Source organism: Gallinula chloropus (genome assembly GCF_964237585.1).
Source record: "Gallinula chloropus genome assembly, chromosome: 17".
Lineage (NCBI taxonomy): Eukaryota > Metazoa > Chordata > Aves > Gruiformes > Rallidae > Gallinula > Gallinula chloropus.
The window spans coordinates 7,617,806-7,638,625 of NC_140102.1; the positions used below are offsets into that span (position 1 = coordinate 7,617,806).

General features: G+C 42.4%; 1 protein-coding gene across 1 annotated transcript; it reads right to left on the reverse strand.

The window, feature by feature from the left end:
* Positions 1-19,244: 19,244 nt before the first annotated feature.
* CLDN5 (claudin 5) lies at positions 19,245-20,441 on the reverse strand (the record flags this gene model as incomplete). Its single annotated transcript, XM_084271912.1, has 1 exon — positions 19,245-20,441. One exon carries the CDS (start codon positions 20,439-20,441, stop codon positions 19,791-19,793), a length of 651 nt encoding a protein of 216 aa, XP_084128038.1. The 3' UTR covers positions 19,245-19,790.
* Between the last annotated feature and the right edge of the window lie 379 nt (positions 20,442-20,820).

A 20,820-nucleotide genomic window follows, 5' to 3' on the forward strand; every position in this document is an offset into this window, starting at 1 on the left:
GGGTGAAAATAGCTTACTTTCTCCCAGAGAAAAAGCCAAACTCTACCCTGTTGTGTAAAGTTTGTTCAGACAGCCTGTAAGACTATTGGAAATACATGAATTACCTCATGGTGTTTTCATGTCTAGATAAAGATTTGGGTTTTAGCATTAACAATGTGAAGTAATCTCACAAGGTTACTTTGTGGTGTATATCTATGCCAAATGACAGTATGACTTAGCTTTGATACCCATTGAAAAAAGTTATGGGGGTTTTTTCTGTCTACTAAGAATTTTGAAGCAGTTGGTTGAAGCTGCAATTGCTGTTTATTCCACAGCAGCATCATTCATGGCTCCCAAGTTTTTTGCGTCTGTTTCTATCTTTACGCTCTGAATACTGATTGTTTCACTTTGTCTTCTGCCCTTGTTACACAGTGGTGATTTTTGGCTCCTTGTGCTGGAGGCTGAGGATCGGATGGTCTGAAATTATTTCGGATGTTCCAAAGTTCATGGTGCTGCAAATGTGATGTATTGTCTTGCTTTATCTTAAATGTACCGGTACAGGCCTGGACTGTTGTTTTTATGCCTCTTGAGAGGTCAAAAGGGTATTAACTTTAGCACAGATATTAAACACTGCTTCTTTGTAAAGTTGCCGTCCTCATAATGGCAAAAGGTGTCAGCTAAGGGTATTAGCAAATTGGAATTTTATGTTTGTTAGAGAATGTGCTCCTGTGATGTTTAGCTGTTGGCTAAAATAGGTTTTGAAGAAGTTCCATATTTATATTAGCATTCAAATATTCTTTTAAAACTTTCTGGAAAGCTTCTTATTTATTTTTTTATAACAAACTTTTTGAGACTCTAGAATGTTGAACCTGGTTTTTAATGCTGTTGGGTTGAGATCTTGTACATTAATGACAGCTGTTTTGTGTGACATGTTTTAAGATTTTAGGGCTTTTAAAATCCAAGTACTGAGTAACTGCCAAATATAATGAACAAAAAATCCTAGTGAATTTTGCTGGTAAGAAAGGATTTTGTCATGCATTATGATACTGTACTGTCACTCACAGCTTGGGTTTGGGAATAATTTTCCTGGAAAGAGTGTAAAATACTATGATAATAGTCTGTAGACTGTAGTGTTACAAATATTGAGAGACTAGCTCAATCCTGTCTCTTCACAGAGATTTCGTTCCGCCTTGGTCCTATGAAATGTTAGACTTATCCCGCTGTGCATTGGCATGGGGGTGTGTGTGTTTGGAACTCTTCTTGCAAGGTTTGTTTGAATTCTATGTGACTTTGTGTTCATGTATAATAATGACTATGTAAAGGTTATATATCATTACATCATACTTTGTACAGATTTTTAATACAGTCTAATTTAATATTAAGTGTGATTTAAATGTAGCCAACAGAAACCTGATTAAACTGTATTTTATTCTAATGAAAGTGTGGGTTTGGGGTTTTTTTCCAAATGGTTTCATCTTACCTAAGTAAAATCCCTGTGCCAAACTGCTGTGTCTTTCAGCTGCAAACTTCTGAGTCAGTCAAGTGAATTTTCTAAATTTTATCTTAAGCTTACCTATCACAAAAGAATCACTGGCATTTCCACAGCACTAACTGCTAGTTCAGTCTTAACATATATTTAGAGTTTTCATGCTTCTAGGTGTAAATATCAGAGAAAAATAGGGATACACGTAGCAGTAAATACAATGTGCTTCAGTGTGAGGCCACCTGCATGTATATGGAATGAATAACATGTGCTGGGTTAAATTGAACTTTTACTTGCACCGCCTTACTTGCTTGGTAAATGCATAAAAGGTCTTGCACATCCTGGATCTCTGACTCATCGTTCACTGGCCATCTATCAGGAAATCCTAAACAAACAACTAAATTCCTTATTTTTGTCCTGTACAAAACCTTTAGCAGGGAAACAAATTTTGTGAGGAAGCCATCAAAAAGCACGCACATAAAATTTATCAGATTAATGACTATCTCTGTTTTTACATTTAATGCTGCTTTCAATACATGGAACGGTTTTGATGGGTACCTTAGCAAGCTATTACCATTATCTTCATGTCTGGGGCTTTGGTTTTCCTGTTTTGTTGTGTCCTGTCCCTGTCCTCTCATTGTCATACCTCAGCACCTCCCTGCGAACGCCCTCATCTCATCAGTTTTCTTCTTATTATTGTATCCCTCCTCCCTCTCAGAATTTTTGTGTATTTACTCCATTCCCTTTTCAGGGCATGTTTGGGTTCCACTGCTGCCACCTTTTCCTGCTGTTGTGATAAATACAGATTTCACCTTGCAATGAAGGAGGAAACCTCAGGGGAAGGAGAGTGTGTCTTTATTTTAGTAGGCAACTGACATGTCTTAAAGTGGACACATTTCCAGGCACATGCTCTGTTTGGCTTCAGCATATTGTGTTCCAATGGGAGGATGAGAAGTGGAAGCTAGTTTTTATGCTGGGATGTGTTAGTGATTGCTTTACTGGCACGCTCTTTGTCCTCTAAACAGATGTGTAAACCTGGTGCTGTGGATCTATTACATGGAGAGTAAGATTCCTTTGTCCCCCTCGTCATTGCTTTTTGTCTTTCAGTGGTTCTTAAGGTTCTGGTTTTCCCAAGATCATTGGAGGTGCCAAGAATGCTGTTGAAAACTTTAGAATTATCAGCTGTTGAACTGGTCTTGAGGCTACCTAAATGTGTCCCACAATCAAGGAGGAATGTTGAATACTGTGTAATAGTATTCTATTAGTTGAATACTACATAAAAAGAAAGTTACTAAAATCTGTGTGGAAACCTGAGGAAAGATGTGTCAATACATAACTGTTGCATGGCAACACCTCACAATATGTAAAATAGTATCAGACTCCATTCACTGTTTATACTACTCCATAGAGTTTGTAGATGAAAGATGTTAATATTACTTGAAGACTCATTGTACCAGAAGATGCAAAATTGTGGAGCCCCCATTGTGTGGGTATAAAGGTAGCTCAGTTCAGCAGCAGTAAATTGGTGGTTTGAATGGCTTGTTCAAACTGTTGTGTAGGTTAGTTAGAATGATCACTTCTTACAGTGAAGTGTTGGACAGAGACTCCATGCCAAGAACTCTGGACATAGAACCATGAAGAGATTATTCTGCTTTTGATTTATTTGCACAAACAGAAAATGTGGCTCTAATGAGTATTTTTAAAATAAATAGACCGCTAAGAAATCGGCTTACCCTCTTAGATGTATGGTGACATTCCACCTAGCCATGGCTGAATACAAATAGAAACATTCCCTAAGGATTATATTTGAGCTGCAGTAACTCTTTTTCCTCCGCTGTGTTTGCTTGCTGTAATAGTACCTTCATAAATCAGCCCTTTAAATTATTCCTGCTGCTGCTAATCTGTTTTAGAGAACAATAGAAGTTTGAAACAAATCCTTTAAAAAGTTTTTGGTGTTTTAAAGAAAATAAAATAATGAAAATCCTTAAATACCAAAGGACTGAAGTAGCTGAACAAGCTGACTAAATTATACCATTCCTGCGCAGTGATTCATGGTGGCTTTCTTTCTGGGGTCATAAATTTAGGCATAATTGAAATTGCACAGTAAGGACCTCATTTGATTGGAATTAAAATGAATCCTGTTCCACAGAAGAATCATAGTGACTTAATAGGGTTGTACTTAACAACATTGAGGTTGTGTAAGAATTAATTCTTGCTTCCTTTACTATTTCTCTTAAGAAAACAATGAAAATGAAAAAGTATTACAACTTGCCTATATGAATGAGCTGCTGGGTCCATAGCTCTTTAAACATGATAATAACGGCTGTGAGGAGAGACCAGCAGGGTATTTAATCATTATCTTGACCTCTATGATGCCAAAAGCAGGTGCTAGGGAAGAGTATATAAACAAAGCAACTGCATATGATGCTTCCTTCCACACAAAAACACAAGTACTCTCCCAGTCCTTGTACTCAAGGACATCCTGAACCAGGAGTGGTTTCTGTGTATTTGGTAACTGTCAGTAGTTATCTGTGAACCTGGATCATTTCCTCTTGAATCCGTGTAAATCTAGCCTGTGCAAGACTCTGCACTGAGCTAATCTCTAACCTAGCAAGATATTATATGAAAACAACAACTTTCTAGTATTTTTTTCAACTTGCTGCTTGCTGTGCTCTGTAGTGCCTACCCTTCTGTGACCATTTATTTGGTAAACCTTTTTTATATTCTCCAGAGTAATATTTTCCTAGTCTGAGGAGCAGCCTAATTTTTGCCATTCATGGGAGCTCTTCTGTATCTTCATTACTGTCATTGCTCTTCTCTAAATCATTTCCAGACAAGGGAGAACAAAAACTGCACTATGCAAGGTGTGGGGGCACAAGTCTAAGTAACTGTTAGTGTTAACTGTTCTCTGTCCCTCTCTAATAGTCCTTAACACTCTTCTCTTTTCACAGCTACTGTGTACCAATCTGATAACTGATCTAGCTGAGTGTAACACCAGTAAGTCTGTGACTGTTAGTGGTCCAAACTAGCGTTGCTTTTTTACCATATGCATTGCTTGACACTCATCAATGCAGAAAGCAATCTGTTTATTAGTCCTTGTTTTTCCAACTCTGAGCAAGAGTGCAGTCAGTCTGCTGCATTCAAAAACTGGTAGTAAGGAAAAACAAGGAAAAAAAAAATCTAGACTCTCCATCACTGAGCGTTGCATGAGTGGATGGAAAGAGTAAATTCTGATCACTTGGTGATAGGGCAAAACCAGGGAAATCTCTGAATGGTAAAAAAAAATAATAAACTCTGATTCCAAGTTTAGAACTAAATTTTTTTGGGGGGGAGACTATTATTTCTATTTTTTTCTGTTCTTTTTAATGGAAATAGTAAAAGTCTCTACAGCTTTTTCTGAGCAAATTCGCAAATATTTGCTCTTTTTATTTGCTATTGTAAAACTTTATGTAAAAAGGCTAGAAAATATTCCTGGATTGAATAGTTGGATATGTTGGGGGGGGGGGGTTGCCTTGATCTAGAGGAATGTTTGTCTATCCTCAGACTTTTTTTATGATTTGGTACTTAGGTGAAAATATAATTGACGCTTCTACAATATGGGCTCTAGTTCATGAGCCGTATCAAATTTAGCAACAGTATCTACTATTTCTTTCCACTACTTACCCTGGCTACTCTCCTGGAACCTACTATTTTTATGGCAGGAGCAGCAAATCAGAAATATTTCGGTCTGATGGTTTTATCTGCTCAGTCATCAATGTGGGTTTATGTTGATAGATGAAAATCATGGCTTTTAACCTTAGGATCTGGGAGACACATTGCAGTCTTGAATTTCTGAATGGCTTGTGGGAGAACTCATTTGATTAATGAAACCCAATGTGCTCTAGAGAGCGTGGGCAACTGCCTTCCTGGTAAGGAGAGTTCAACAGGACCTGAATTGTACGTACAGAAATTTGGTGAATTGTAACAGAAACACTGAAATGCTTGAGTTTGTACATTGGGTTCTGTCATTTGTTTTGGAAGCAAAAGATAGTAATATATAACAAGGTTTAGTCTTCCTCATTTTCTGAAATTTTCCATTTAAAAATGCTGTTTCAAAGATATTTCTTCCTTCTACAGTCTTGGTTTCCTATGGAAAGAAGTAAGTCAATGGGGCAGAGGGGAAAGTACCTTAGAATTGTCACGTTTAGAATCTGTGATCTCAGTGTCTCAGACTACAAAAGGAAACCAAATTCTGAGATGTTTCAAGGCCTCTTCCACGCTTTAGCTTCACTTTGCCAGTCCTGTTTTGAGGACAGCATTTCCTGTCCTCAGTTGCCCATAAATATCAGCAAAATAAAATGTTGGTTCTTTCTAGGAGAGATTGCTGATCACTGCTCTGGAGTGCTGCAATCCTAAGGGCTGAAAAAAGAAGTTTTAAAATTCATCTCTCTTGTACTGTTCTTTCAAGATGGCTTTGAGTTGGCCACTCAAAGCATAGTAACTGGCAAAGATGGGAGTAGTACAGGACAGTATTTGTAAGAAGGGAATCAATAGAATGCCACAGCTGAGGGAGAAACAATGTAAAACACTTGGGAGTGTTCTCAGTAAGGACAGTAAACAAGGTGATCAATTTTATGTGTACATCTGTCAGTCGTGATGGGTTTGGTTCCCTCCTAGAAGGAATATTCTTGAAAACATTCAGTTACTTTGTGAGTAAGTCTGGCTTGTCAGAAGAAAACAGTGACATGTTTGCTTCTTTAAATGGAAAATTTGAAGTCCCTCTTGGCTCTCGTGTACCATTGTTGGCTTCAAGGTGGTACTGAAAGTTCCCTCTGGAACAGATTCAAGGACTAAGGAAAAAATGCTGCCCAGGGTGGAGCTCTAAAATACAGTGCCACCTTTATGCACCACCATTTGGGTTATAAACACTTTCCTATCAGGAAATAATGCCAAACATTCACTAGGGAAAGAAAATTATGTGAGCTTTTGTTTCAGGCTGGATTCCCATTCTCCTCAAACATTTGAGTTTTGATTTTTGTCATTCAGAAGGTGGCAGAATTCGACAAGCAAGACAAAAGTCAAGCACATTCAATGTAGGGGAGAGATCTTTTACTCAATTTTACACAATTTTAGGACAGTCTTGAGCCTGACAGAGTTTCCAGTCACTGCTGTTGTGCTATAGAACTTTTATTTCCCCTGCCCCCTTCAGGCAGTTCTTTGTTGGGAATCTCCCCTGACACTTGTTACTTTGACTGCCTGTTACTGAATCATGCACCTGGGCAATACATTAAGATATCAGTAATGAGAGAGGGGAAAAAAAGGAGCTGCCTAGTAATTTGATATCACAACAAGCATTTAGCAGAGTTGCTGCTGCATGCTATTCTCAGTGAGCTGAAGGCTCAGAAGACATCCTTAAATCAGAAGTAAAAATCAAGCTCTTTCTATGGGGATTCCATATAGGAATTTATGGGCATCCTTGTGAACTAAACTAAGGTAAAATGTATACACAAGCCATATCACAGCCTAGTGCCTTCCAATGTTGAATCTGGGTTTATTTTGTTAACAGATCTGGGGGTTTTGTGTTTCTAAGGTAGACAACACTCCCCTCTGAAGTCTTTGCCAATTGTTTAGGAGCTGTAGATGGTTTCTCTAGATGCTTGTTGATATTAGCAAGGTTACCTATGTTAGGTAAGTACTGTGGTATCCCAAGTCCTTCATTCTCTTTTCAAAGCCAGTTTTAATAGAGATACCTTTCTGGCCCTTGAAAAAGGTAATGCTCCCTTACAAAAGGAGGTGCTGTCTTTTTAACTGGATAAAGCACTTCGAGTCACCTCTTCCAGTTGATACAGCTTGTCTCTTTTTTCAATCCCTGTGGTGTTGGTGTCTTTTTCCACTGTTTAGCTCAGTGGAATTTACTTTCATTTAATCATTCATTTGCAGCATGTCAGTGGAAAATCGGAGGCACCTGCTATTGAATTGGAAAGAATTCACAAGAACATTCAGCTCTTGGTATGTTTTTATTTGCTGAAGGAATTCACTGAGGGGCTCCCAAAATCAGTATGCCATTAATGATTATCTTCTGTCTGATCTGAAAGTCTATTTGGATCAGTAGCCTATAAGAAACGGGCATGTAAAATGGTATTTTCTTTGAGTGCTGTTGTAGTCACTGTAGAAACTCAGGACTCTGAAGGACTGTAGAATATTCATCACATTCTTATGCTGTCTTGCAGCAGCTGATGCTGTCAGCAGTCTGCCTGAAGATATGAAGTTGTAGCTTGTTTTAAGGGGTTGTTGCGTTCCTCAATACTTGTATACCATGTTACGTGAGGCACTGCAGAACTGGGAGGGAAAATTACTTTTTGCTCTAAATAAGGTCTTTAAATTGATACAGGGTAGAATAAATGGAGGTGGAGAAAGCGAGGCATGACTACCTTCTGGTTTTTGAGAAAATCTTCTTTTAGGTTGTTATAATAATGTATTTCTGTAGTGGGGAATAAAAAAGACTTTACAGTAAGATTTTTCCTTCTTTAAATGTAGTCATTTCTCTGAGAGCTGGTCTGTATTTTTAAAAAAACTGCCTGAATAGGTCTAATCAGCGCTGAGTACTTTTGATATCAGGAGGCAGCAATTTACTTCATTATGTTTTCCGACTTTATGGATGGTTTTAATCTGCTTCAAAAGATGATGCTGAGAAACCATTGGTGCTTTTAAACTACTGTTGGTTTATATCTGCTTTTATCAGAAATAGGTCACCTGTGAAGAGGTCATAGAATATGAGTTAGGACAAAGCTCAGAAGTGATGGTGAAGAATCTTCCCTTAAATATACATCGTTCTTAATCTTTGCAAGGACGTGTAGTTCATGCCCACCAAGACACATTTTGTGAACAGCAGCATGTGTTGGAGTTGAATACGCTCTGAGGTGACCACCTTGGACCCTTGCAATGTTTCTTTCCCTCTGACACATGCACGGACAGCAATTTCCTCTCCCTATTGTACAAGGTGGCAATCATCTTTAAAAAAAAATTAAAAATAAAATTTTACCTGAGGCTGCTGTATTTCCTTCAGGAAACCCTGTTTTAATTGGAAGTGGCCTTGGTACATTATATGGAAGCTGTTAAAGAAAAATCAAACCAACAAAAGGAAGCCCAACAAAAAAACTGCAAAAAAGCCTCTTGTTTTCTTCTGGGCTTTTCCAGTGGTAACTGTCCAGTTCAAAGAAGCTCAAAAGAGCATCGGACTGCTTCTAGCTACTCATTCTTTGTAGGGCAGGCTGCGTCTTGGGGAGCTTTTGTTTACATGATCTCAATTTTAAAAAAAAACCCCATTGTTCTTCAGTCTGCAAGCCTGCTCTCCAGGCTGTTCAGTGTGTCCTGCAAATCTTGGAGCACTTAAAAAATTGTAAATTAATGAAAAACAAGATCTTGACCTTACCAATTGCAGAACTTGTGCTGTAATATAATTCTGTAACTTGATGCTTTAGGGTCATAACTGTGGTGTTTTATGGTGTGCAATTTGGTCTGTGGCATACTCAGCTGTCTCAGAATAATTGCATCCTAAACAAATCTGGAGGTTGTTTAGAGCAGCTATACTGTCTGTGTTTGACTGCCTCAATTAACTATTCATTGCTTGCTAGGGTAAATCGATATCCAGGTTTAGTTTTATCTGTAATTGAGGATTTGGGTAACTATCTAGTACCAGACCAGTTCAGCACTTAATACAATGCTGATATATTGCTTAGGAAGCTTAAGACTTTAAAGGAAGTATCCATCATTCCCAGCTTTACTTTCTCACTTGCCAAAATCTTCATGACTGAAAAGATTTTCTTATTTTAAAAAATACAATCCAATAGGCTCTTCTTTATTTATACTTGTTGTCAGTAAAATCCATTACCCTTTAGGGTTAATGGTGCTCTGAGAGTGAATGTTATCAGAACAGCACCATTTCTGGACTGTGTAAAAGTTACATTTTGAAAAATTAAGCAGAGTCAGTTAAAGACCTCTATGCACACATTGTAAGGCACTGGTGGGATTCCCAGCCATGTGTGTTCTGGGGAGGGAAACACTGTCCTAAAACAGCCTGAAGAAGAAAAGAGACAAAGCGTTCTGCAGTTGTCTTCTGTTTGCCTGTTTCTCTCTCCTCATGATGTTTTACTACCTACACATTACTTGTCTCTAACATTAAGCTAAACTGCTTCCTATTCTGCCTACTAGAGGTTGAATGTCCCTCAAGTGTTTAGGTTTCTCTATCCTGTTATGTGACTGTAGTTTGCTCACACCCACAAAAGCAGCATTTGCTCACACATGGGTGTTGGTGTATGGTTACCTGCTTTGCACATCCAGGGTTGTTGTTTCAGCTGGTTCCGCTTGCAATGGAGCCATGGAAGTAGATCAGCTGATAGTAGTGTTAAGGTTGGAGTAGTTAAAACAATAACTTAATGAATGTATCCTCTATAGGAGACGTTTTCCTTGTTAAAGCTACTGAATTCTGACGCAGTCTTGCTGGCTGCTATTGTAGAATATCCCCTCAGCAAACCCTGAGCAAAGCACGCTCTGCCCAAGGGAAGCTTTCCAACTGCTGCGTACAAAACTGTGAAAGGGACCTGAAAAGGACTGAAAATGACAGGGTGCAGTACAAAAATAGAAAATTAAGAACTAACAGGAAAAGAGAGACTGAGTAACAATAGAGGGTGAGCAGTAAATCCGGTTTGCCTTGCTAGCTCAGGAAGGTGTCTTGGAATCTGTGTTTCAGGGCACCCACTGGGTGGTCACCAGAGCTCTTTTGAGTGTGTGAAATGAAATGGAAAACAATAGCTCAGCAGCAATTGCTTTTTTTCCTCTGATGAGGTGTTCCTTGAATTGCCAGCACGACTCCTGCTTGATTTAGCAGTGAATACAGCCAGGCATTTCCTGAAACGACAGCACTACATGGTGCTATTAGAAATGCTAAGTGAAAGGTTCTGCTGTGAATAACGAAGGAAAGGGGATAGGATATGGGAGTGTGTTCCACTAAACTGTCTCTGGAACAAAAGGAAGAATGAAATGTAGCACAGATGCACAGGGGCCATCTACCCAGTCTGAAAATCCTCAACTCTCTGCACTAATGGATGAGGGGAGCCAGCAACCTCTTTTTGGAAGCGATGTTTCATTCTGGAATGGCTAGAAGCTGATGCTAGCATTGTTTGTCTTGATAACTTTTTTTTCCCTTCATATTATCTAAAAACTCTCAACTCTATGCTTCTTCATGGAGACTTTTTGCCAGTGAACGTAGATATTGTTTGTGTTCTTGGCCAGTGTCCCACTCTGACTAGTCTCCACATACGTGTGTATTTGCTTACTCATCTGTTCCCCTATCTCCAAATAGCCAATAAATGTTTCCTTTTTAGAAAGGGTATCTTGTCTGAACCTTTCCAAGATAGCAATATTGTACATGGCTCCAAGAGTACTGCATTGACTTGGCAGAAACTATTCAAGAATTGCTACTCCTCCTCCTCCTCCTTGACTGCAGCCCTTTCGGGGGAAAAAATGTGATGAGCCCTCATTTTTTTGTTATTTAGCACATTTTTGTGGGCTTTTATTTCATTAAACTTTTAAATTGTTTTTATTTGCTCCTGGCCTCACCTTCCCCCTTCAGCAGAGTTGGTGTTAGAGAGTGTGCCTCGAATTCAAATGGACAGGAACACCCAAAAGGGCTCTGTTGTGACAGATCAATTAGTTATTAGGTGAGCAGCATCATGTCTCATCGGATGCAATCTGTATTTAGTAACTTATGCTGGTTTTTCTCCAGTATCTAATCACTCTCATTAGTTCTATCCTTTTGTTTGTAGAACAAAGAACTTGGACCTTGCTGGGATCAGTCTTAGAGACCTCTAGCTGTCTGGGACACTCACCACCTTATGTATATGTTATTTTCTAGTCTATTTGTTTAAAAGAACCCACCTTCCTATTTTACTTTTAACTTGGGGAAATCTAGGCTTTCTGATTAATTTTATTGCTACATTTACATTTTAAGTTAACTGAGCTTTTTAGCTTTTGCTTCTGTCCTGGGTATGTTAATTTGCATTCCCAGACCCATTTCTCCTAACCTTTTGTTGGTGTACAGTGTCTGTGTTTTCACTGTGACACCTCAGGGGCAGGTTTCACTTAGACTGGTGCCCACATACAGAAAGGTGGTATCTTGCCCCAACTTTGCTCATTATAAAGCACTTTCATTGTGTCTTTTTATTCATCTGAGTCAAGGACCTTCTGTTTGATTCGAGCTCAATTGCAAGGTGAAAAAGTGAAGTTTGACAGCAGTTTAAATGCTCCTGTTAATGTTACTGTTAATGCTCCTGCCCATGTTACTCTTTGGAGTAGCAAGATGGTGGCTGGCTAGACCAAGAAAACCATGACTAGTTCAGTCTCCTTAACAAGTCCACTCCACACCATGTGTGCCAGTGTGAGGGACTGAACCATGTGGCTGATCCATGACTGATCTCTAAGATACCTGTGACACTGGGTTTCATCCTCTGTGTTTTTCTTGCTGTTATGTCTTTTCTGAGATGACAGTGCTTCAGTTCTGTCTGAAGCCTTCTCTGTAGCTTTGTCATTCTTGTGATTTGAGATTTTTCCAGGATTGTGGAGGTACCTGGTTTGCATGTGTCTGATAATGTCCATCTCCATCCTTTTGTTATAGGAAGGACAAAATGCAGGGTCAGGTCACGACAGCTCTGACATTTTGGTTCAGGAGAAGGATTGCAGTTTGCCTTTTGATTTTTTTCATAATACAAATTCCTGTGTAATGCCAGATATTAAATCCGAGATTCTCAGTTCCATATTGTGATATGGCTCAGATTTCAGTAATTCAGAGTCAGGAAACAAAGGGATCGTTCTTCTCACCAGTGATGATCAGCCTTTAGGACAGATGGCAGTAACTGCTTCAGAGCATGGAATGAGCTTGTATGGCCATCCAGGTATGAAGCCAAAATTGCCATACTGAACTGAAAGTGTGGGTTATAAAGAATGTAATCAGCTCTGGAGGAATCTGGGCGGGATGCCATGGATAATAGCTTTCCTTTTAGGAGGGACACTAGAATGATGATATGGATGTCTTGAATAGTTGTCGTCATTAATAACTCCAAGTAGACAAGAGGTCTCTTTTCCATATTATCCAAACACCAGCATTTCACCCCTGCACTCGTAGCATGATATTGGCTTCTGGCAAAATCCAGTGTCTTTTGCTGCAGAACAACTGTTTTAATAATGCCTTTGTTTAGTTTCTTGCTATATCACCCAATGGAACTAACTCTCTAAAATAGTGCTCAATGCACATTGCTACAGTAGACTAAGATAATATTCATGGGGAAACTATTTCCATACATCTGAAAATATGTTTTTCTTAATATGCTTTATACCTTTTTGAGCAATAGAAACTCCTGCTGCATATAAAAGCTGTGTTAGTTAAGACTTTCCTAAAATTGGCAGGTAGTGGGGCACGTAGACATTCTCAACTGGATAAGACAATAGAATCAGGAGAGAATGGGAGAGTTGAAAAATAATTTGGGGACCCAAGAGCATAACGAGGTTCAAAATAGATGTTTATTTTTTTATTTCAGTCTGGCATGTCAACATTTTAAAATGTCAACAGTATAACAAAAATAAAGTAGAAGTAAACAGTGAAATGTATTATGTTGCTTGGATCTTGGCAGTCACCTCCAATGAAATAATAGCAGGAAATTATAGAGAAAGAAAATGCAGAAATCATTCTGCAGCCACTGGGTATTGATATGAGTCTTCTGTGTTGAGATAACACTTGGGTTTATTTGTATTATAGAATGAAAGATTGCTGTTATAATTGGAAACTGTTAAAGGTTTTGCAGCTCAGGCTAAAGGTTAACCAGGCTGCTGCAGCAGATATCCTAATTCTAACAAAAGGTATACAGAAAGGACAGAGCATTATAACTGGAAGAGTAATCTAAAAATATACATAGAGCAAGAATTCTGCCGTGCTAGGCACTTGTTAGAGCTGATAAGAATTGTGAGTGTTGTTTTTTCCCTAATTCTCCAAAGATGTGAAGCTATATTGAAACTGAATCGTAGCATTTTGAGATTTCACATATGTTCTTGCAAGGAGTGACTGTTTTTCTGAGTGATCTTTTCTGGGCCTGAACCTAAATTCATTTAAGGTTTCACCTTCTGTGGAACTGATTACGAGTACCATTAATGCCAATGAATTATGTATTGGTGTAACAGAGGGGAATCAGTTCAGGTCAGAGTGCGTTGGAGAGCAGGAATAGAGCCCACAGGTTTGATTAATTGCCATGGTGCCTAGTAAGACATGGAGATGAACATCACTCAGACCTGTGTCAGCTAACTTGCTTGGTTGAAACTTCAGGAACATAAGAGAACTGAAATTCAAAATGTGTTGAGCATTGCAAACTATTTTTGCTACTGGATTAAAAATGTCATTGTGGGATCTGGTTTTGTGCACCTCCTAGCTGTTGGTAAATTTGCACACATGTAACTTACCTCCTTGCAGGACTTAGCCAGCAATGAGGGATGCATAGTGATGGTGCAGCTGGCACAGAGTTCACAGCTTGCTCATTGGATCAGAGTCACTTTTGAGAGGGTTATCTGTTGTTTGCCTGTAAAAAAGCAGCTATTTTAAACATTTACTTTTGTTCTCCACTGTAAACAAACATGGACCAGCTTCATCTCATCTGTTATGTTTGTGTATACCAGAGCACCTCCCTGTGTCATGCAAACTCTCAGCCTGACTGGTGCAGCCTGGCAGATCCACCAGAAGGGAACCTCCCTGGACTTGGAGCTGAGGTGCAGGAAGGGCTGGATCCACCACTGTGTAACACAGCCCTGAGGCACTTCAGCCTGGCTAAACTAAGCATTTATTTTTTTTTTTCCCTGAAAGAAATAGTAACTTGTGTGAATGACACCTCAGCTGGGTTTCAGTAACATCTGTACCTGCTAAGAATGTTCTGCCAGCTGCTGCCAGGGCTTTAGTCAACAGGAATGGCCTTTGCTACTTGTGGTGAGGTGAGGGTTGGTCTCTTCTCCCTGGTAGCTAGTGACAGAACAAAGGGAAATGGTCTGAAGTTGCGTCAGGGGAAGTTTAGGTTGGATAGTAGGAAAAATTTCTTTATGGAAAGGGTTGTTAGATATTGGAACAGGCTGCCCAGGGAGGTGGTTGAGTCACATTCCCTGGAGGTGTTTAAAAGAAGAGTCGATGTACTTGGTGACATGGTCTAGTGTTGGACATAGTAGGGCTGGATGGTTGGACTTGATGATCTTGAAGGTCTTTTCCAACTGAAACCATTCTATGATTCTATGATAACACATGTGCTTCCACGTTAAGTCCTACTACTTGCCACCTTTCCTTGCTATATGCTGTTTGGAAGCTACATGGTGAGCTTTGGAAGGGGGAGAAAGCTCAGGTTTGTAAACAAAATCCCAAAATGCCACAGACAAAGGACACTGTTAAATTGATTCATGGCAGAATGTCTCAATCTGAGTTTAAGAAAAAGAAAAGGTGAAGCAAGGCTTGTGTATCCAAGCAACTGTAAAGCCTTCACTGTTGCTATGGGAGGCTTTATCAGTGACACAGTGGTTGAAATTGTCCTTTTCTTATAACTGAAGGCTTTAGTAGTAAGAAGGAGGGATTTTCTACACAGAGAGCCTGTTCCTGCAGAGAATCTGCAGGGAACAATGTGGAGCAGTCACACACAGAGATATGCACAAAGGTCTGATCATAATAAGACTGATAGAACTCAGTTACTTCCAAAAGATAAATGTGAGGCCCCCTTGAAGCTCTGCTTTTGGATTGATGTATCCTACCACAGTCTACAGGTAAAACGAGTGCAGTATTTGACCTGAAAGGAGAATTCACCTGCTATCTTCAGATTAATCTAATACAGCATCAATATTTGCTGTGTCTTACCAAGCAGACTTAAAATAGCAAATCCTCAAAGACCTATACTTAATGATTTTTCTTCTTTAGCATACAAAACAAAAATTAGGCATTCTGGGTCTGATCTGATGCCGAATACTGAGTTAATATACTGCTGGGTGTGTGCAGGAATGTGGCACTTAGGTGTAGCATACGGTTTTTGGCAGGCAGCATCTCATTTAGCATTACAGACATAGGGCTCAGTCTCAGTTTGAGGGAAGTAGAAAGCAGGTCTAAGAGCCTATTTACCTGCATTTGTGATTTGAAAGATGGCTAAGGAAAAAAGAACAAAATTCTTGCATAACTTTTGATCAGAGAATAGAGTTTTAAAGAAAAATCTGGAGTTACACTGGTCTCACTCCAAGAGCAAAACGTTTCAGTACGTTCCAAAGAGCAACGTCTTCGTGCAGGAAAAGGAAACACTTCCTTAAACATCCTGCAGCAAACGTGACTGATTGAGCTTCCTTTTCCCTCTGCATTTCCCTTCTTTGCACGGACAGGATCTAACCAGATTTGCAGGGTATGAACTGCAGGTTACTTTCAAATTCATAACTATGAAATGGTTCGTTTAGCAGGACAAAGGCCAAGCCGGCAGACACCCTTTTTCCAGCTCAGCATGTGCATAGCAATGGGAGGGTGGCAAGGAGCTTTTGTTAATCTCAACCCAGCTGGCAAGAATGCTGCAAAATGAAGTCTTTGAAGATGTTTTTTCTTCATTTTTAAAGCAACAGTTTGTTCAGAAAAGCTTGAAAATCTTACACACACACACCCCCCAGCACAAACAAAAAACCCACCCCACAAACCCACCCTGAAATACCTCCCTGGCATTCATGTAACTTGGGCAAATTTCCCCACTAGCAATTAGCCTCCACAGTTCTCTTTAACAGCCATTTTTTCACAGGTTCTGTTCTGATGCAACTGTGAAAACGTTTTTCCCTCAGCATGAATGCACTTTTTAAAAAAAATCTAGGTGGCAGAAAGGATTTAGGGTATCAGGTCAGGTTGGGGCTGATCCAAGCTGCAGCAGTTTTCGTCCTTTTAGTTTGAACATGTCCAACTTGAAAGCTTAAAAAGCTTCATGCTTAGAGCAGTTCTAAAACTGTGGGACTCGCAGTCCAGTTCTAATGTGCTCACACAAGACCAACTGCTGCTACTTGCTCTTTTGTCTGATGTCCAGTGAAGAGCTGAGATGCTGACTGCTCTGCGAGGGAAGCCCCCATGGCCCCAGAAGTGACCCAGCTCTCCCCCCAAAGGTGGCCCAGATGAAGGTTGTCCTTTGGGCAATGATCTCACACCCTACCTTCTTGACCCCAGAGAATCCAATGCCTTTCACAGAACACAATAACCCTGTTCAGGGATTGGTTGAGATGTTTTTATTTTTATGTGAAATCATAAATACAAAATAAAAATAGTAAACAAGTGCTATAGGTTTCTCTTTTCATTGGGATGAGGTTCAAGCCTGATCCTGAGCACTTCCACGTCTTAAAGTTCAGGATTAGGTCTTTGCTCTTGGAAAACAAACCATAGCAAAAAACAGCTTAAGCTTTCACCCTGAAGCTGGTGACATCAGTAACAGCAGTCTTTCAGGTTATTTTTTAAAGCACAGCAACAACTCTACTGACGGATGAGATTAAATATGGAAATATTTTTTAAAATGGGCCCCACTTCCAGCTAATATCACTGGGCATCACCCCCCTGACCTCACAAAGCCATGTTACATCAGCAGTGAGTTAAGTTTTTGGTAGGATGATGCTGTTTCCTAGTACATACACAGTGCTGGCTTCTTCCAAGAGGTCTTGTTGTGTAATTGTTGCAGATTTTGGTTTTAGATCCAGCCCTGCTGTGACACAGAATTATCTATTAAAGGGTGTAGCTTGCAAAAATAAAGTTCCCTTCTAAGCCATGGGTTTCCCTCCCGTCCTCTCCCCAAGACACCAGTTTGGAGTTGATTTGAAATGCTGGCAATGAACTGCCTGGAAAGATTTCATCTTTTGGTCAGAGCACAAATCCTGCGGCACCACTGAAGGCTGGACAGTGAGGACACATGCAGGTGTGTCTGTCGGTGGGGGCTGGATTTGAGGTCTGTAATTTGAGACAAAAGCAAGCAAGGGTCAAGATTTGGGTTGGTATCTGTTGACTTGTTTGCTAGACAGGAGAGTGAGGGTGTGATGTGTGTGGGGGCTGAGTGACACATACAGTTGGACGTTATCATTTAAAATAAAAATAAAGTAACCATGAAACAAATAAAGGCACCAAACCACATACCAAGCCAACTTTGGTAGATTTCTTGCAAAATATATGCATTTAAATACATTTACAGTTTACAAGGTTACACTTAAAAAAAAGTTGCAATGATGAAATATGGAATATTTCATTCTTGTACCAAAACTATGTATCACATCATAACGTTATAGCTTTTATTTAACTTGAGATGGTATAAGAGCTGCACCTTTTTATAAAACAAAACTAGTTCTAGACAGTGTATTGTCTGATGGGCTCAGACACTGCAATGTATATATTTAAATACTGAAAGCAGTTATCTTTAAAAGGTAAATTGTGCTCAATATTCAACATCAGTATTTGCAGGGGCAAGGCTTTAGTCTCTCAATCAGGTCTGTGTACAGTTGATACCACTGGGTTTTTAAATTTGCTAAGCAAAGCAGGAACACAGTGGATGTAAATCTGCCACATGAGGTTAGTCCAGAAAATCTCAGTGCTATCAGAAATTTTTAAGAGTTAATGCTCTGGTTAGGTGTGCACTGTCTTGCTGCACAGTGGTGAGGGACCCGTGAGGTCACAGTGTCAGACTTTGAGGAAACGAAACACCACGTTTCCTCACTGACTCTTGGCAGAAATCTCCTTATGGCGGTACAGATGCTGCCACAGTCTGCAGCAGAATTCTGTGCTGATTTAAGAGTACAAGTAATTTGCATGGCAGAGTATCACACCACCCCTTAACCCCTCCTTTACAAAAGGTTTGTCTCTACAGTGTAAGATGAAAAGGCGTTTGCTAACATTCCAGGCTGCAGCAGTTTAGCAGGTGTTGAGCTCAGAAAAGGAGAGTTGTGGTTCTCAGAGCGATTCCTTCCAGTCTGCACAGTGTTAACAAGGCAATATGAAGGAGCTGAGAGCTGTGGGAGCCGTGACTTCACATCTCCTGATTAGCCTGCATAACATCTCAATCAACACATCCCATATGTTAACAAAATTACGGTGGGGACCCAACCAAGTGCATGTCCAACTGAACAGACAATTCAAAAACCAGCAGGAAGCAGGGCTCAGTGAGGAGGCCGTGAAAGCCATCCATACCCCAGCTACCAGCATCCGGGGCAGGTTTTATGTTCCCAGTTTCCTGTAGTGCAGATGAGAGGATGCAGAAGGATGCCCCGCTGGAGCCAGGACATGCAAAGATCTCCTGGGTCTTGGAATCTAATTCTCCAATAATTCTGGCAATGAGTTCATATTCAAGTAAAAACAGAACAGGAGTTGATGAAGGAGAAGGGATGAAGAACCTCAGAGGGAAACCTACTATAATCTGGTTTGTACTCCACTAGATGACATCAGCCACATGAAATCTCTAAGGTCACAAAACCACAGAGACCAATGCACCTCTGAGGGACTGAATCAACTGAAGAAAATCAAATATCCTTCTCCAGTTACTCGCCTATGGGATTAAGGGCCAAGATTAGTGTCATGCGTTAAGGCAGAATCCCTGGTTTAGTTGCCCAGATAGAAGAACAACCCCCCGCCCCCGCCCTCAACCGGTGATAGTCCCACCGGGAAGAGTCAGATGCAGGTTCTCAGGAGAGACAACGAAGAAGGGAAGCTTCTCTTCGGCGACAAGTGCACACCCGACGGCCCGGTCCCACCAGCCAGGCGATGCCCCGAAGCAGCAGGAGCGGGCGGCAAAGTACTCACAAGTCTCTCGGGTGTAACGCCGGGAGCTGCGGCGAGAGCCGGGCGGGTGGGCTGGCGGTGGCGGAGCCGGGACGGGGCGTCCCGGCAGAAGCCGCCGCTGCTCTCCCGGGCTCCACGGTGATCCCAGCCGCCCCGTGCCGGGGAGACGCTGGTTCGGCTGCGCTGAGCGACCGGGGTGGGCTTTGCTCGCCCCGGCACCGCGGGTGGGCAGTCAGTACCGGGTCCCCGGCGGCGCCGAGCTCGGCGCTGCCAGCAGCGGAGCGGCCAGACGCGCCAGGGAGCGGGGCTGACGGGCAGCGGGACGCTGCCCTGCCTAGGGCTGCCGCTTTACGGGGTCCCCCGTTAAGAAGACACTCTAGGCAGGGGAGCGCTGGAGATCACCGCAGACGCTCCCGGCGCGGCGCCCCGTGCCTACCGGCAGAGCGCGGCAGCGCCGGCTCGCAGCCGTCCGTCCGTCCGTGCCCCCGTAGGGTCGAGGGAGCGGGGCAGCCCCGCTCAGACGTAGTTCTTCTTGTCGTACTCGCCGTTGGAGGTGGGCCGGCGCGGCGCCGAGTACTTGACGGGGAAGGAGGTCTCGTCACGCTGGGAGCAGGAGCAGCAGCAGATGAGGCAGCCCCCGAAGAGAAGCAGGGCCGTGGCCGCCCAGCCGATGTAGAGCGCGGCCCCCATCTCCCGCTTCTTGGACGACGGCACGGTGGGGTCGTAGAAGTCGCTGATGACGATGTTGGCGAACCAACAGAGCGGGACGAGGACCAGGACCCCGCAGAGGACGTAGATGGCCCCGCCGGCGATCACGATGCGGGACTTCATCTTGCCGGGCCGGATGCAGTTGGTGCACTGCGCGCCCACCACGGTCACCATCAGCGCCACCAGCCCCAGCAGCGCCACGATCACGGTGAGCGCCCGGCCCGCCTGCACCTCGGGCGGCAGCGCCAGGATGGAGTCGTACACCTTGCACTGCATCTGCCCCGTGCTCTGCACCACGCAGTTCATCCACAGCCCTTCCCAGATGGTCTGCGCCACCACGATGTTCACATCGATGAAGGCCGACACTTGCCACATGGGCAGTCCGCAGGCCAGGATCACCCCCACCCAGCCCAGGATGCCCAGCCCCAGCCCCAGAATTTCCAGTGCCGCCGAAGTCATGCTGATGCCGCTGCCCTACCGAAGCCTCCGGAGAAAGGACGGCGCGACGGGGCGGCTCTGCACTACTCTCCCCTGGGCAGCTGCCGAGCCGGCTCTAAGCACCGCCGCCGGGCAGCGCTATATGAGGAGCCGCAGGGCGCCCTCCCACCGCCCTCCTCCCCTCCCGCCCGCCTGGCCCGGCCCTTTCCCGCGAAGGGGGGGCTCGCACGGGCACTGGTGGCGGGGGAACGCCGCGCCCCCGCCTCCGGCCCCGGCCCCGCGCCGCTCCCCCGCTGCTCGCGGATGCCCGGAGCCGGGGAAAGGTCCCTCTGCTCACCCCGGCACCCCGCTCCGGGAGGAACTCGCAGGAACGCTGCCTCCTCCCGGGAAAGCTTGTGGA